This window comes from Alosa sapidissima, chromosome 4 (assembly GCF_018492685.1).
Source record: "Alosa sapidissima isolate fAloSap1 chromosome 4, fAloSap1.pri, whole genome shotgun sequence".
Classification (NCBI taxonomy): domain Eukaryota; kingdom Metazoa; phylum Chordata; class Actinopteri; order Clupeiformes; family Clupeidae; genus Alosa; species Alosa sapidissima.
The window spans coordinates 15,965,016-15,982,341 of record NC_055960.1 but is presented as its reverse complement, the minus strand read 5'-3'; the positions used below and the strand labels follow the sequence as shown (position 1 = coordinate 15,982,341).

The following is a 17,326-nucleotide window of genomic DNA, read 5'->3' as shown; positions in this document are numbered from 1 at the left end:
CATGTGTGCTAATCTTCAACTAGAGGAATGATTCAAATCTGAGCAAATCGAAAAAATGTAGGCTACCAAAGGCTCAGGATGCCAACAACAGTATGTAAAATGAAAACAGTCACTGATTATTTTTGTATGCATTGTTGTATGCAATAACTTTTGTAAAACTGCCCAATGTTTCCTTTTATGGAAAATTGAACATTCCACTGCTGTACAAAAACATTTTTTCAGCATATGTTGTATAATACTGTGCTGTGTGTGAGAGTGCAATATTGTTTAATTATCTTTTTAAAGATAACACACCAACAGCTGACAAAAAAAAAACTCAACGTCCTAACCAGAACTTCAGCAGATAAAAACAAACACAACCCTGGAATGTCACTGTTCTGTGTTTAGAAAGAAACCTTGAACTATTGAAACTGTACTGTAGGGTACAACACCATCCATGTGCTGCTCAGCAACACAAATGTCTCTTTGTTCACACATCACTGGTTTGGTTCATAACTTCTTATCTAAAGAGGAAGATGGCATGTCCAGTCGGTTTCTGAGTGAAGCAAAAAAGCAAAAGAACTAATTTCCCTCCTGGGGATATATGAGAGACTCTTTCTATTTTCTAATTCCTCTTGTGTCTGAGAGAAGATCGAGGTATCTAACAGAGAGGAGATTAAGCTGATGGTACAAGTGGGCATATGGCTGATGAAGGAGCTCTTAACATAATTAAACTGCCTAAAAGGTTTTACACACAGATCAATTCCACCCATTGAAGTATTTTTACCATTATGTTATGTAGCACTAATCTCCAGGAAGCTGCTAAAGTGGTTGAGTGAAATGTGCCTCAGTAGCGGACGTACTAGCGTGACCAAGTACATAGTCTTGTTATCTTTGTGGGAGCTCTCCTGTTTGGATGACTGCATGGCTGAGTCATGTGTTTTCAGACCTGTGGGATTTGTTACTTCTAGTCTGACAGTTAGCGCTCCTGATACGATGCACTTCTGAGAGGCCCACAAGAGTCTACAAGAGAGGGGAGATGGAGTTCCTTGATGTGCTTCACTAGCTAGGAAACATTTTTACATTGAATTAGTCATTGAGCAACACTGATTTCAAATCTCAGATCAAACACTAACTGACCTAAAGGTCTTTTCCCCATCTATGTGACTACTTCATTAAAGAGACGCATAAGAAATAAAGAGAGCTCCTCGCTAACTGGTAGACCACAATGATCCTACCCTTTAACATGCACAACAAGTCCTCCATCTAGTGCCCTTTCTCACTCGCACTGCACACTCACACTGCACAGAGGGAAACGCTCCAGTCAGATTCACTTTCACCTCTCTGGCAGCCCCTTTACCAGTCTTTTACGAGCGCCTCCCTCCCCAGCATATGCTTTGCATTTCGATGAACTCCACACTGCCTCCTCCTCCGCGGCCCAACATTCCTGGCTGCCACAGGGGCATTTCCTCGGCGTCCCCCGAGAATGACATCACAAGACGTGAAGAGAGGACTGGGGCCTCAAGCTGAGCAAACGCCCTGATTCACAAACATTTTTTTTTTTAACATAACCTCAAACTGTCTATCAGCCAAACGTTCAGTATCATTCGGCAGTTAATTCTGTGCCAAACCGGCTGTCTCCTGATACTATCAGTAGGAAATGACCTCATTTTGTTTTTCGATGGGAAAATTATGAGCATGACGTCTGCACGTCCATGTCAGTCTGAAGATTAATGTACATGACGGCGCAGTGCAGCAAGTCCTACTGGATGGACTCCAGTTCATTGTGGCCCTAGGGAACCTACAGTACTGCATGGCTCTCTTGGGGTCCTATTAGAGACCACTAAACACAGAGACATTGGCACTGAGGCAGGTTTTTAAGCTTACAGATATAATTAAACAGCATGAGTGACGACCAGCATTGTCTCCACATCTGCTGTGTTTAAAAGGGGACTTATTCAACCCCCCTCCAAAGAGGCACTATGCAGACATTCCTGGGCTGTTCCATGGAAATGCAAGCCAAGGAAAATCTCATTTTGGCGTAAAGATTAATCTAGATGGTGACACAGCCAGTGTGATTCTCAGCATGGGGGTCTCAGTAATTCAGGAACATAGTGACTTGGTGACAAGGGACTTACATCATAGTCAGAAAGGGCCTGTGACTTTTGCTGTTACAGTTAACTGTGAGATTCACTGCAACTTCTTTGATTAGGCTGTCCATCTTCATGTTGACAAACTGGGTTTCTACTAAGTACAGCAGTCCCGGACTGGGACGTGAGGTCCATAAGGAAAAGTATTCAGTAATACTTCTAAGCATGCATGTGGAAAGTGTCAGATATGCTTTGGTTTTAACTGTAGTCAGCTATGACAGCATCATCGTAGCTTGTGTTCATGTGGTATCTCAGCCCATGGGGCTGGTTGCTGGGAGGGCACCACAAACACAGTTTCTCCAGCAGGCCCACTCAGTCCTTGGATGCACAAAGAGGCTTTTGTGGGAGACCCCTCGGCACAAACTCTCGAAGCATTGTTCCAGCATTTTGCCACTGAAAAAGTTCATTACCTCACAGGTCAAGGGGTCAGCTCCATGAAATATGTTAAAGGTTTGGCCGTAAGCAGACAGAACAGAGGATTTGTGTCATGGCGCTATCTTGATGGAAGGCTACATCACTGAGGGTTTAGACGATATGAGTTTGAAGCCATCCAGCTTTTTACAGTGGATAGGCTTGGTCATTCAGAAGGCACTTTCCTCAAAGCAAAATTATGTCACATTTAATGGTGGCTTTAATTCAGCTTTTCTCCAGGAATTGAACTTAGAAGTTGCTTGACTCATTGTCTTTGCAGTGATCTTAACAGAAACTTTAGAAATTGTTACAACTGGCTCAAAACTAGGGATGCACGATATATCGGCGGCCAATTTATTATTAGCCGATAAGTGAAAAAATGAAAATATTATTATCGGTCCGATAACAGAATTCTGGCCGATAATTTGCGCCGATATTTTTTAAAGTCCTAATTTAGGCCTACGTAAGGTCCGTCTGGCTACACTGAGCTACTTGAGCTTGGTTGGCTATACTTTTTACTACTCCACTTGCACACTTGCACACTTGTACACTTTACAACTTGTTGTTGTTGTCCTGAAAACACAACACTTCTGCTGCTCTTACATAACTTGCACCACTATGCCACTTTCTTTCTTACTTAGGTCAAACAGAACTACCCAAGCCTTTTATTGGCCTGACTTTGCACTAGTATTTTATTGACTGTCTATGCACAATTTCAACCAAATTTTGCTGCTCTTATTTTTTTCATTATTATATGTGCCCTCTTATTTACTTATTTACTTACTTTTTTGTTTACTTGAATGTTATGTTTGTCTGTGGACTTAAATTGGTAAAATATGTCTTGTCTTCACCGTGGGATAGTGAGAAACGTAATTTCGATCTCTTTGTATGTCTGGAACATGTGAAGAAATTGACAATAAAGCTGACTTTGACTTTGACTTTTCCTCAATATAATGTCAGCGGTGTGAATGTATTTCACCACTCGTGATGAAATTCATTTGGGATTTGGGAATCTGTGCATCTCAAAATCCTCTCGTGAATGATCCGCCATTTAACCTTACCAGAGCGGAGCTCAGCCCTATCTAGAGTCGTCTTGTGCTGGTGTGTTTGCACTTTACCGCGCTGGTCGGGGAAACAAATAAACAAACTCGTTATGGGACGAGTACATAAGTAGGCCTAGTTCTAAGTTGTGTTTTAGTATTATATTTGCATTACTTTAGCTTGGGTTTTGTATTATTACCTAGAAATATGCTAACCATTCGTGCTTCAGTTCCAGACAGGTCATCATAATAAGTTATTAAAACCTTCGGGGCTAACGCCTTTCATTTCTGCTGCAGCAGGTTGTGCGCAACAGAGTAGACGGACATAAGATACAGTCTGAGGAGTTGCAGCTTTATTCAGTTACCCGCAGTTTCCCTCACAAACTCTGATTTGGTCGCTATACTGAAGCTTATTCCAAGCTGAGCCGTTTATGAGTAATATTATCGGTTATCGTATCGGTATCGGCCACAACAAACCAATAAATATCGGTTATCGTTATCGGCCCTAAAATTCTATATCAGTGCATCTCTACTCAAAACTGTAAGAAACAGCAGAGAAAAACATGGTGTGAAACAAAAATAAGTTAGCAAGTTTATTTTCACATTAAAAAATGCTGCCGTTCAAAATCATCTGCTCTCCCATGACTGCATCCAGTCAACCAGTCAAAACATTTATTCGTAGTTCAGATATCATCTTTTAGTAACAAAATATGAAGGCCTTTTGAGACACATCTTTGCCGTTCATGATGCTTGACAGTGATGTGGCTTTACAGCTAAGCAGAGCAGAGAGAGGAGGAATGCAACCTTCAGTTCTAATCCAAACATTCCACTCATCAGTAGCACAACCAAACATTGTCCAAACCGCTGTTCACATGTTTTTGACTAACGCACTTCAAACAAGGTTGAGTTTGATGGGGGGGGAATTTACCTTGAAATCCCACCTACGGCAAGGGCAGTCAGGAGAAGACCCACAGGGAGGAACAATAAGCTGAAGCAAAGCACAGTTTAAGGCATGTCTCTATGTCTCTATAGGGTCAAACATATAGAGTTACATAATAATATTGGTGCAGGTGAATGTCGTGAACATGGCCCGTCCAGGGAGACGCATTACCTGTGAAACTACAAAGGCTGTTGCCCATTTACATGGTTGATAATGATTTGATATTGATTGATCAGGTGGATAACAGCTGTTAAGTTGGTTGTGTGTGTGTGTGTGTGTGTTTAATCAAAGCTCCAAGAATAAGTCAGTGCTTGTAATCAAAGACAGAGTAATTGAGATATCGGATCTACACTGTGAATGGATTCTACAGGAGACAATTTAAAAGTAAACACCCTGCCCTGGTTCTGAAAGGAACAATTGTAGGATAATGTCTTTGAGCCTTTTAGCCCGGTGAGACAGCAGATAAAGTGATTATGGTGAATCATCACATAAACAAGGACCTGTAATACACATTAAGCAGATCAGAGCAAAAGCATTTCTGGAACGTGTCCTAAATAAGACTGACAATAGTGTGTAATGGTTTGTTAAGACCATGTAATCCATTACAATCATGTACGTAAGCAGTTACTTGGAGACAAACATGCCAACCTATGAGACAAGTGCTTTGTTCAGATCTCACAGACCTTGTGCTGAGTGATGTGTCCATAGACACAGAGAGCCGTGTCAGTAGTGCTCCTACAAAAGTGTGTGGTGATGTGGCCAGTGGTGTGGTTAGCGCTGGGACCCCGCGGGAGTCTCTCCGCCACCGTACACATGCATAATGCACGGGCCGTCCACGAACCAGACGCAGCGTCCACATCAATGGACAATAGCCACTCGGCCACAGCTGCTGCTGGCGTGTGTGTAAACAGACATGGAATTTTCTCAGCGGTGGAACGGTGGGCAAGGAGCTGCGCTCTTCACCACCCACTCGGGGAGGGATTCCTCTCAGGAGTGTGTGGGTGGGTAGAGGCCTAATCCACCATAAGGCCTGGGTGATAAACACAGCATTACAGTGAAGGGGAGTTGGTGGGATGGGATAGTTTGGGATTGAGAGTGCTGTTGTCATGTGCTTGATCAAAGCAAGCTCCTGTGCAGCGGGGACAGAGAGAGAGAGAGAGAAAGATTGAGAGAGAGAGAGAGAGAGGTGAGATCAGTGCAGGCGTTCCCACCGTGAGTGTGTAAGAGACTCAGTAAGCCATTTATGGAGATACAGCCCTGTGTGAACTGCACACACAGACAGATCATGTCATCTCCTGCTACCAAAGCAAACAGCAAACAAAAGCAGAGAAAACACTGGTCTTCTCATCACCGTTACATTTCTTGGTAATATCGTCCCCTTGTTTCTAACACACTGTTATATAAGACACCAAAACAAATCACAGTATTTCAGGATGAAATCTCCTTGCACACAGTAACATAGCAGCAATGTTAGCAGAGATGCGATCAAATTCGCAAACATAGGCAAACATTTCCGGTTTTTGTTTGACTTGAGGCGAACATTTGCAAACACTCGCAAACAGTCTGAGGAGGTACAGTAGTTCTCCGCGAACATACAGTGGACATGGCCTTGACGAAGGTAACAATGCAATTACCGTTATAATGGAATGTTAACACCAAATCGTTCAAATGTACCAGTTTAGAAAAAAACATGTTCACCACAAACGTTTGCCAATGTTTGCCGAATTTGAATGAACAGCAGTTTGTGTGACAGTATTATGAGATGGAGAAGAGTGTTAGACTTCTCAAAGGGCCTAGCTGAACCTGTACAAACAATACAAACACACACTTTTAAAAGGAACCAAATACTCTAAACCTTCTGGCTGGATGCTGGATGCTGTAGAATACACATCGCAGAGAGCAGTAGGGCTATTTACATCCTCATATATTTCCCAGATGGTTAAAGCACAACAACAACAACAAACAAAAAGGAACAAAAAAACACTTACATACTTGTTACCTTACATGGGATTCAGCCCTCTTTGTCTCATCATCTAAGCCCCCCTAGAGCCAGTGTTGATACCCAGTGCATCAGGGCCAGCTGCTCAGATGTGCTGCTCAGACATGCATGGATGCATAATTCAAACACATGTGGGATGATGCCCCTGCATCAGCACCAGCACAAGGTCACTGCTCTCCCCCACAGCTGGTGCAGGGAAGGCGCTGAAAGATGACCCCTGTGTCAGTAACGTTTGCTGATGCCCACACATCTCCACCACCACTCGAGCAGCCACTACCCTGAACCAAGCAGTCACTGACAATGTGCTATATGCACAGGTGGAACAGAAAGGTAAATAAGTATGTGTGGCTAACAATGTTTAAACACATGTTGTATTGTACTTGTGGTTGCCTTCACAACAAAGAATGCAGTGTCAGACATGCATTTATTTCCCAGACTGGCCATGCATTAATTACATGGTGTCTTTGTAAAGCCTGGGATACCTATTTGGTCAGTGCTTCCTTGTTCTGCTTGCAAAACAACAAGACCACAAGGCCTCACACTGCTCTACAGACGATTTACAGACTACCTCGCTCTTTGAAAGCTCACAGCTTCATCCTCATCCTCAAGATGAGTGTCAAATCACCATAGACAACTATTATTTTCCTATTCCTATACAACACAGATTCTATTTTCACCATACAGTGTATGGGAGACAAACACATACACTAAAGCAGACCACAGATGGCAGAGTAGTCCAGTCATTTTAGGAGAAAGGGTTGAACAAATTGCAACACAAGCAAACTTAACTGATTTTGTATCCTCAATATGTCCTGAGTAAGGGAAAAAAAGCCCCGAAGAATCCCAATAGGGGAACGTTTAGAAAAAGACCTAAATATACCCTATTCATGCGCCTATACAGTATTTTTCTCACGCAAATAGGGGAAAAAAATTAACCTTCACATATCACCATGAAAATTACTGAGTTGATTACTTACATCAAGACAAACAAAAAATGTATTATAAGTTTTTTGAAATTGTTTGTTAACATGGGCAAACAGGGCATAATGTAATTATGTATACCGGTAGCTAATGTATAGTGACCCAAAACTAATTGCAACATTTGACAAACAAATTGTCCAAGCCATGGAGGAAGATAATAGATGTCTTAAATGGTGTTATATCTCCTCTAGAGGGTATATGCTTATAGAAAATATATGGTTTATGGTGTTGAATTTGTTTTCCCTGGACAGTATAGGCCAAAATGTATCCACTTTACACTAGATTCGCCTTTACAGAATAGAGGGCAATGTATTGTGCATGGCATAGAGGAAGATGGGAAATGTCTTAAATGGTGTTATATCTCCTCCGGAGGGTATATGCTTTCAGAAAATATATAGTTTAGGGTGTTTAATTTGTTTCCCTTAATAGTGCAGGCCAAAATGTATCAGCTGTTCACTTGATTCGCCTATACAGAATAGAGGAGTATGTGTATGTGTGCATGGTATGGAGGAAGATGGGACATAAATTGATTGATGCTATATTTCATGTACAGGGCATATGCTTTTAGAATATGTATAGTTTTGACTGTTCTATGACTTTGATAAAACCATGACCCATGCATAGGCATGCATTGTTAATTATTAATCTTAAACTATATTTATTAGTATAGCATTTTTGCCAGATGTCACAACAATAGAGTCACTTAGAGGCTAACTGCAGTTATCCCATCTGCACCATTCTGTCGAATTAGGACATGATTATGTCCATCTTCAACTTTGCTTTCACAATTTTCCTGCATTTACTAACATAAACATACTGTGCTGTCCGATTATTGTTTTCGACAAAAATTGTGCAAAGTAAAGGGGCATCATACAGGCCCCTCTGATTGGACAGACAGTATATCAGTCAACCCCTGGGCAAGAGGTCTATAAGGCTTGCAAAATGATGGACTGATACTTTAGTGTGATATACTGTATGTTTCAGTGACCTCTAAATCAGATTACGTAAACACCAAAACCACTTTCCTAGGCTGAATAATGCCTAACTATGTGTTTGTACAGATTACACATTGTGGAACACTTACATGCAAAAAACCCACTTGGCTCTATTTAAAGATTCAATAACCATTTCCATTGATTCAAAGGGCCACAATGTAAAAATAGACACCAATTTTGCAACAAATCAGTCTGAAATAAGCCAAAAGAATTCACTCTTTGAAAATAAAAGAATGTTCCTCAACAATGCAAGATTCTAAAATTCCATGTTAAGTTAGATGGGGTCAGATATTCTTTAGAATGTGTATTCTACAACATTCTAATTACAGTTTTGTCAGTATTTGCTGAAGAGTAATGCATAAAACAACCCTCATTTTAACATATTTCCACCAACTGGATTTTCATGGTCTTTTACTATGGTGTAAAGATCACCAATTGAAATATAAAAATGTGAAAATAAATTCTTTTGCAATTAGTTTTGGGTCAGACCTTTGCCTGGACTATTAGCTCCGTTGTGGTATTTATACAAATTAACTATACGTAATTACATTATGCCCTGTTTGCCCATGTTAACAAACAATTTCAAAAAACGTATAATACATTTTTTGTTTGTCTTGATGTAAGTAATCAACTCAGTAATTTTCATGGTGATATGTGAAGGTTATTTTTTTTCCCCTATTCACGTGAGAAAAATACTGTATAGGCGCATGAATAGGGTATATTTGGGTCTTTTTAGAAACTTTCCCCTATCGGGATTCTTCGGGGCTTTTTTTCCCTTACTCAGGACATATTGAGGATTCAAAATCAGTTAAGTTTGCTTGTGTTGCAATTTGTCAGTTATTGAGGATTCAAAATCAGTTACGTTTGCTTGTGTTGCAATTTGTACTCAGGACATATTGAGGATTCAAAATCAGTTAAGTTTGCTTGTGTTGCAATTTGTCTTGACCCCTATTTTGGCTTAAAATGACTGGTTTAATGAGCAGGTGAGGCCCCTGGGAATGTATCTGAGTTAACAATAGTGAGGGGCAACTGATGGCAGCAAGTTGGGCCATGTTCCCACAGACAGTCAGCTCAGCAGAACTCTCCTGTGATCATATATCTCTTCAGGTGAAAGCATTACTAAGACACTCTAAAGGTTATCCATATTTCACATGCATAAAACATACCACATCTGGGACCATAAAATAAAATGTGTCAGGTAGGTGTGCTCGCTACATGTCTGCCAAATTGATGAGTTTAGGAAGAGTGTGCAAACAGGGAGTTGTATGTCGTTCTACGGGGGCACACACAAACCCACACACCTTTCAAAACAAGCATTGGCGTGAGAGGCAGGACCAGGATCCAGTGTCGGGTCCTGTGGGACGCCTCCACCCACGCCACTCCCGGCTCCCTGCTGTCTCCCTGGAGAGCCCGGGAGGCCACAGCTGGGCATGGTTGGCCCCCTGCGCTGGGGAGAGGGGGGACCCTGGACAGGGTGCGTTTGTCCCAGAGCTCCCCCTCAAACATGCACAGACTATTAATGACACTTTTAAGGCAAAGGAGAGAAAGAGAGAGAACCAACAGAAAGGAAAGGGCACTGAAACTTCCAAGGGACAAACAGGAAGAAAAAAGAAACGTTGTTCCCATGGAATTCTGGGACGGAAAAATCGGTGAAAAGGGAAGGGATAAGTGAAGGGAACCCCATCCAAGAGCCAGATTAGAGGGTGGGGGGCGGGATGATAAGCTTGCCTTCCTGCATGCCAATACACTGGGGGCCTGTGAGACCGAGCCGAGGAGATGGACGCCCCATCCTGTACAGCTCTCCTCCTCCTGAGGGTGACCGTGCTGGTCCAGTGCAGCTAAAAGACCATGCTGCTCAGTGAGGTCATGACTGTATGCCATGAAGTGCTTCACTGCCATGCACTGAACAAACAGTTCATAAACAACCAAGACTTCATATAGATACATACATGAGCTGGTTCTTGAAAAGCACTCCAATTCAGGAGACTAGGCCTGGTCCAGAGTGCAACCCATCCCTTGGACCACGAGGCTTCCTCCATCCCAGTTTTCCGTCGCTTTAAGAGGAATAGTGCTGACAGTGGGGCCTGGGAGGTCAGTGCCTGTTTAATTGTCCAGACCAAACACTCGTTGAGACTAAGCCTCTGGGCTTTGTGCGTCTCCCCTCTTCCCTCTCCTCTCCTCTCCCCTCGGCGTAGCATGGGCTGGCAGACAGCAGGGCAGAGCACACAAAACAGGGTAGCCCACTCTCCCACCCCCCATCCAACGTCCTTTCTCACTGCCCCCTCGTCTTTGTTGCAAGGAGGCCATGCAGAGACAGCCTGTGTGTGCGAGTGTGTCAGATGGACAATGGGGGAGAAAGGCAGAGGGGGAAAGAGAGATAGAGAAATATATATGTCCACAGTGGACAGGATGACTACGTACATGGGCAACAGACTCACCTCCTTGTGTGCTGCAGTGCTTCCCAAACCAGCTGGTCTCAAGCGCGCAGAGCCTCTCTGGACAGGCTTTAATCCCAAACCCTCCTCCCGGGGCTACTTCACGCTATGAGGTTGACCAGCGTCCTCCTGTTCTGCCTCATCCTCCTCTTCAGGGGCACCTTCTCTGCAGCCAGGCAGCCAATGGACGGGTCACCCAGGCTTGGACGGACGGAAATATCCTGAACTGTTTACTTTCCCACACAGCCCCACACACTCAGCCACTCACATAGAAGTTCCTTCGTTTGTGCACGGCACTGGCCGTTTCCACCCTGCTCCTCTCCTGCTCTCTCTCTCTTTCTCCCCCACACACACACACACACACACACACACACACACACACACATACACTCCCCTTTTGCTGACAGAGGCCCCTGTCTCCCTCCCCTCTGTTCTCCCTCTCTCCCTTCTTTAGTTCGGCCCCTCCCCTCTTTCTCTCCGTCCTCATCCTCCTCCCCCTCCCCCTCCTCTCCCCCCTGCTGTTAAACGGGACACGGCCCACACAGGGCAGGGCCAAACGGCTCTCCCGGGCTGCAGCCAATCAGACGAGTGACGGCTCGCCGCTCAATCGCAGTATAGGGGCTGCAGACTGGAGGGCGGAACCAACAGCACTGAAAGGAGAGATGGAGGGAAGGGAAAAGGAGTGGGACAGAGAGAGTGAGAGAGAGAGAGAGGGAGAGAAAGAAAGAAAAGACAAAGTAGAGGGAGAGTGTTTGGCAGGGCTTGAGAGATTACGACATCTCAAAGCCTCCCTCCAGGCGCAGAAATAGAACTATGCAGGGGAGAAACAAGCTATTTGCAACAGATCCTACTGAAACTGTTGTAACTCCATTTAGTGGGCAAGAAGTCAGAGAGAGCTTAGGGAGGGTTTTCTTATCACTAATAGCTCCCAGTGGATCTCATAAATTATCTTAGCCCAGGCAAGAATGCTACATCATTAGTAACTGGACATCCAGCTTTTTCATTGTCTTCATGCATTGTATCCTATTCAAACTCCTTGTTAAAATGAGCAAGCTATAATTTGTCCAATAATGCTAGTGTTTTGTGGCAAAGCTTTTGCTATGAAATATATCTTCACAGATGTTGTGTTATGGGCAATGGCATATCATGATTTTCCTTTGAAACTTTTTCAATCATGGTCCTGTTTTTGATAGTGGGTGTGCTCTGAGCTTATGGTGTAGTTTTGAATTTAGCCTCTAGATAGTGCCAATGGTTTGAGGTCCCACAATGTGTTTTTGAGTTCATGACATGAACGCTCATAAAATAATGTCTTCAACAAATGAAAAGTATATCTTGGAACTAAATGGATTGCGATTAGGTTGAAATTATCAGTTAATTCAAAAGTCAAAATTAAGTTAAATTAAATATAAAAAATATGCTGCAGGTTAGTGAATTAATGGATTATGAGTCATTAAGTTATTCATTAATTCAAATGAGCCAACATAAAATCTGAATTAACTACTGTTAATTAATATTAGCTGAAAGTAACCACTTTCTGAAAGTTTGTTCCTACTCCACCATGAATATAATATGGTTTTTCAATCAACACATCCATATGGTTTCTCATTTCTTACTGAGAGAATTTATTAAAACACATTAAACAAATACACTGAGTACAAAGGAAAAGATGACTCATTTTTTATGTCCTTTTCACGTCTTGTTCACAACAAATGTTCGCATCAGAGCGAAATACTGCGTACCATTACACACTACCCTTCTCATCTTAATAAATACACATCCATCTTGTCAAAGTCAACCAAGAACATGTCTACATGCTGTGCGTTTATCGCAACAAACGGTGCCGCAGCCAAGGTCTCCTGATAGCTTTTAAAGCCAAGTGTTAATGAGTGAAGAGTGTAAATACATTGAATAGTATTAGACTGAAGCCTCTTCTTTTTGCTATATACTTCCTACATTCATACTGGCTTCAGTTTGATTGCATTTCGTTTAGAGCTATAGTCAGTCGTTTTCGGCACTCTGATTAACTAAGAACACAACAGAACTATATTGGACGGAACAGAAAAAAAATGAATATATAATGTCTGGTTACAAAAGTTGGGTCAAATTTGAACTTCCTTTTTCCAGCAAAATACTGTAGATTGACAAAAATGTAGGTCTTTATATATATTGGTTTCTTATCTCTGGTCCACTGTAGATTTATGGCATACTAAACATGTTTACGTCTGTGGGCCTGTTTATGTCTGTCACATGACATGCCAGAGTTGCACGCAAATGATCGATGGTCTTCTGACATCAATGAGTACAGCCTGGGAAACATTATCTTATGAGCCTATGTTTGATGAGTGACGCACCCAAGAATATACAGCAGGATGGTGTGCACTTGTCAAAGCTAATCAAAACTACTGCAGTATGGCCTAACTTAGGCCTACAATCAAAGGGTTGAGCTTGGGACATCAAGTGGGCTGAAAAGTACATACACCTGAAGTGAAGACTGCTCTTCAGAAAGAGGGTTTCAAGAGGGGTGGCAAACGTGTGAATTAATGATGTCTACTGCACTGACGTACTACTTCAAAGAACCTACTTTAGTCTGGCCCTCATTTACATTTTGACTCCCACGACATCTTGAGACAGTATCTCTCCCCAGATAAAGTGCTTCATTCAGTCATTTTACAAACACAGGTTTGGCCCAAGGAGGACACGCAAGGCAGAAAATCTCAAGGTCATCAGGTCACCTGTTCAACAGTCCGATCTCCGGCACACATTTAAGAGAGACACTTAGTGCCTTTTTTATATCAAAACACACAGATTTAGTCAGACACGATGCACCCTTGTTCTATTCATTGCACTGTTCCAGACCCCCCCGCCCTCCATAAAGACTACACCATTTTAGACTTACATTTCCACAGTAAAGCGCTGTACTAATACAACAACGACAATAATAATAATAATAATAATAATAATCATACTATAAGGAGAATCATAACTTTTAAAAAAAAAGGACACAAGTAATGCCTCTGGTCTTTGGAGAAAATCAAAACACCTCATAAGGAGGCCACTGATAAAAACATTGAAAAGACATTCATTAAAAGACAAAAAATCGCAATAAAACATTTTTCCAAGGTAGTTATCACTTCAGACAATCACAGATAGACAGTGTGAGCGCTGTTTCTGTAGCAAACTTGTCATGCTGTCTGTCTAAAATATGAATTTTACTATATGTTGCTCCCCCACCAAGAATAAAAGACACCCTGAAACAGAGCTCACAACTCTGAGTAACTGTTCAGTAGCACAGCTTTTGATTTTTTTTCCCGCTGTTTTGTTTTCCGTTCGCTTCACAGACACAAAAATGTTAAACTTTGTATTGAATACACATCGCACCTTCATGAAGAAATATGAAGCAAAAGTCAGAGGCCGAAAGTTGACATAGTGATGCAAGCACTTCTGATTTTTTTCCCCCCTTAATCTGTTCCTTGCTATGAAAAGGGAAGTCCCCCTCTCCCTAAGATACACTCCCATTAAACTCCTGGTGCACCAACTGCGAGACATACCACAGGACAGGGCGAGCTTTCACATTCTCTTTCTAACATTCATGTGGTAGGCTCAAAGAGCATTTACAAAATCCGAGTCAGCGCACAAACTAATCCTAGCATTCATTTATCAGCTTGCTTTATTGACATTAAATTAACGCTGCTTGCTCTCTAAACCGCACGCAGCTGCTTTGTTTTTCGTTCGAGTAAATGCCTTGTTTCATTCGAGTCCCTTCACTATGCGAGGGATATTAAACAGCTTTCTCTTTAACTATTTACATCTGAGATGTTCAGCCAGGTGAAATTATACCGCAATGCAGCAGTATGGCTGCAGAGTAGCAAGTCTTACATAAGCCAAAGGTTTGAGGCATATCGCAGGCAAAATATTGTTTTAGAGTTCTTCGATACCCCTGAAAAGGGATACTGATTATAGAATTAAACTGAAGCTGCTATGAAAAGTAAACTGTATACCAGGATTAAAAAAAGAAACAATCAGAAACTGGTCAGAAGCAGAGAAGAAGAACTAGGTGCCATGCTGTCGTACGGTATACAACATACATACAATATACAGGGTACATATCTCTACTTCAGCAGGACCAGATCGGAGAGGACCAATCTGGGCTCTCCTTCACAAGAGAAGTTTCCTCTTTAGCACAAGGCCGTACCAAGAGACAGTCCACGGGCTCCACAGGTTAAAGAGAGGGAGCTTGGAGGGAGTAGAGGGAAGGAGAGAGATCTTGGAGGAGAGTTTGGTGGACAGAAGCCCACTGCTAAGAGGCTTCTCTGGATCCAGTAGCACCTCGAGATGCAGAGCCATGGCAATCCATCCAGCATCATGTCCACAATGGAGACAATACCCATGATTCCACAGAAAGCGAGAGAGGGAGAGATAGCGAGAGAAAGAGAGAAAATGGCAAAAATGTCTGGTGGTGTTGGCAATAAAGCATCCTCCTCAGGTGAATAGAAGACTGGCTGTGCCAATTCCTATGACACACCTTCTATTCCAACGGTTGACAACTCTCATATCTCATATAAGCGAGACACAGCACAGGAAAATAAACCCTATCAGATGGCAGATTCTTTACATGAGGGGTCGTTAAAGACAAAAAAGTGCAATCAATACGATTAGTTAATACAATATCTGTATGTATAATAATACTCGCTTAATATATGCCAGTCTGGTTTTGTTTTTGTTTTACTTTTCGTAATGCCAGATCAGAGGGGCCGGGGTAGGAGCTAGTCCTCGATGCAGATGACGTCGTTGGGTTTCCCTGACTTCAGATCGGGGGTGGTGACGTCTCTCAGAGGGTCGCTGGATTTCTTATCCAGGAGTCCAGATGGAGGAGGTCCACTGGACACTACAGAGGACAGAGGTCACAGGTCACAGGTCACAGTGGTTCACACGAACACTGTCCTTCTGACACTCTACACATGGACCACAAACTGCAAACTAATATGTAGTGAAGGGCAGAGAAATCCAAGTATCTACTCTATCTGAAAAGGAAATGCTAACACATCTCCACTTCTGAGGTGTTCGTATGAGTGGAAGTCTAGCTGACTCTGGTGAATGCTACTCTCATTATTCTGCAGAGCTTCAGGATCATGACTCACAACTCTTCAGTCCTTTGATGTTTAAGTCAACAGTTTTCTCTTCCAGTCAAAACACCCCTAGCAGGCTTGCAGCAATTTGGGAACTGTACAGTGTACGGCGGAAGTGTTCTTGCACTACTACAAGGCAAAAGGAGCTGGAAGGGGTTCACTGTGTAGTAATACCAATCGTTCTCTCCTCTCCCAGATCACAGTACAGTAGAGTAGAGGGCCTCCTCACCGCTGACGTAGGGTCCCAGGGGCATCTGGCTGTAGTTGACCATGGCTCCCCCAGGCCCTCGGAACCCCCCACTGAAGCTCCCGCTGTACATCTGAGAGCACCCGTAGGAGCCCTGAGGGTATGGCTACAGATCACAGATCACACACATACAGTACACACACAGACACACACATTCACACACACAGACAAAGAGAGAGAGGGAGAGAGAGAGAGAGAGACACACACACAGTCTTTGGTTGATGTGGTAACTTGAAGGTATAAATGATGTTCATTAGTATATTAATAACAGTAAGTTATTAATATACGTGATAATACGTGATGTTATATCAGCAACAATCAAGCAATACTGTTCCCTATGGTCTTCTTTTAAAAACAATTTCCTCCAAAAAAGTGCAAAGGGAATACAGCATACATCCTATCATGCCAACTATGATGACTGCTATACACTTTATGTGATGCTAGGGGAAATTCTGTGTGTGGTGAAGGTTTGGTTGAGGTGACTGCAGCTGTGCACTGTATGTGACGCTAGGGGAGACTCTGTGTGTAGTGGGCGTTTTGGTTGTGGTGTACTCTGACCTGCTGGGGGGGCGGCTCGTTGCCACGGCTGGTGAGTCGGCTCAGGATGCTCCGCTCGGACATCTGCAGGCGGGCCGAGACCGGAGGGATCCGCGACAGCATGGAGGGCAGACGCGTCACGTCAGCCTTCATGTCGCTCAGCAGCTCCTCCAACTGGTTCAGCACTGCAACAACACCAGAAGCACCCTTACTAATGTCAATTAACATTGTAATTAGATGCAATTAGCAGAATATAAGACTAACAGAACATAAGACTAACAGAACCATGTAATTCAAATTTACTGATGTATGTTTTCATGACAGATTACTCCCAAAGATACAACACATATTGTATAACCGGTATTATTATTGGTAATGACTAACGTTGTTATCTGCCAAAGGACAATATGACTTGGAAAGGTCTGTCAAAATATGGAAGAATCAAGTAAGTTAACTCCTGAATTACAGTAAAAACATGACACTAGT

General features: G+C 42.7%; 2 protein-coding genes across 14 annotated transcripts in view; both read right to left on the bottom strand.

Moving 5' to 3' along the window:
- Positions 1-11,336, bottom strand: part of arhgef10la (Rho guanine nucleotide exchange factor (GEF) 10-like a) — a 143,656-nt gene extending 132,320 nt beyond the window's left edge. For 2 of the 4 annotated variants that reach the window (XM_042090703.1, XM_042090706.1), the window contains exons 1-2: positions 10,934-11,336; positions 9,797-9,992 (exon numbers count right to left, since the gene is read on the bottom strand). In XM_042090703.1, coding sequence (XP_041946637.1) covers positions 9,797-9,812 — 16 coding nt within the window. In that variant the 5' untranslated portion in view covers positions 9,813-9,992; positions 10,934-11,336. Of the gene's footprint in view, positions 1-4,508; positions 4,569-9,796; positions 9,993-10,933 lie in introns of all 4 variants that reach the window. The other 2 variants (XM_042090705.1, XM_042090704.1) reach the window with 2 other exon arrangements.
- Positions 11,337-12,528: 1,192 nt separating this feature from the next.
- The window catches only part of chd5 (chromodomain helicase DNA binding protein 5), a 43,390-nt gene continuing 38,592 nt past the window's right edge, over positions 12,529-17,326 (bottom strand). For 9 of the 10 annotated variants that reach the window (XM_042090692.1, XM_042090693.1, XM_042090695.1 and 6 more), the window contains 3 exons: positions 16,862-17,025; positions 16,286-16,409; positions 12,529-15,815 (listed from right to left, as the gene is read on the bottom strand). In XM_042090692.1, the coding sequence (XP_041946626.1) occupies positions 15,694-15,815; positions 16,286-16,409; positions 16,862-17,025 (410 nt within the window). In that variant the 3' untranslated portion in view covers positions 12,529-15,693. Of the gene's footprint in view, positions 15,816-16,230; positions 16,410-16,861; positions 17,026-17,326 lie in introns of all 10 variants that reach the window. The other variant, XM_042090697.1, reaches the window with a different exon arrangement.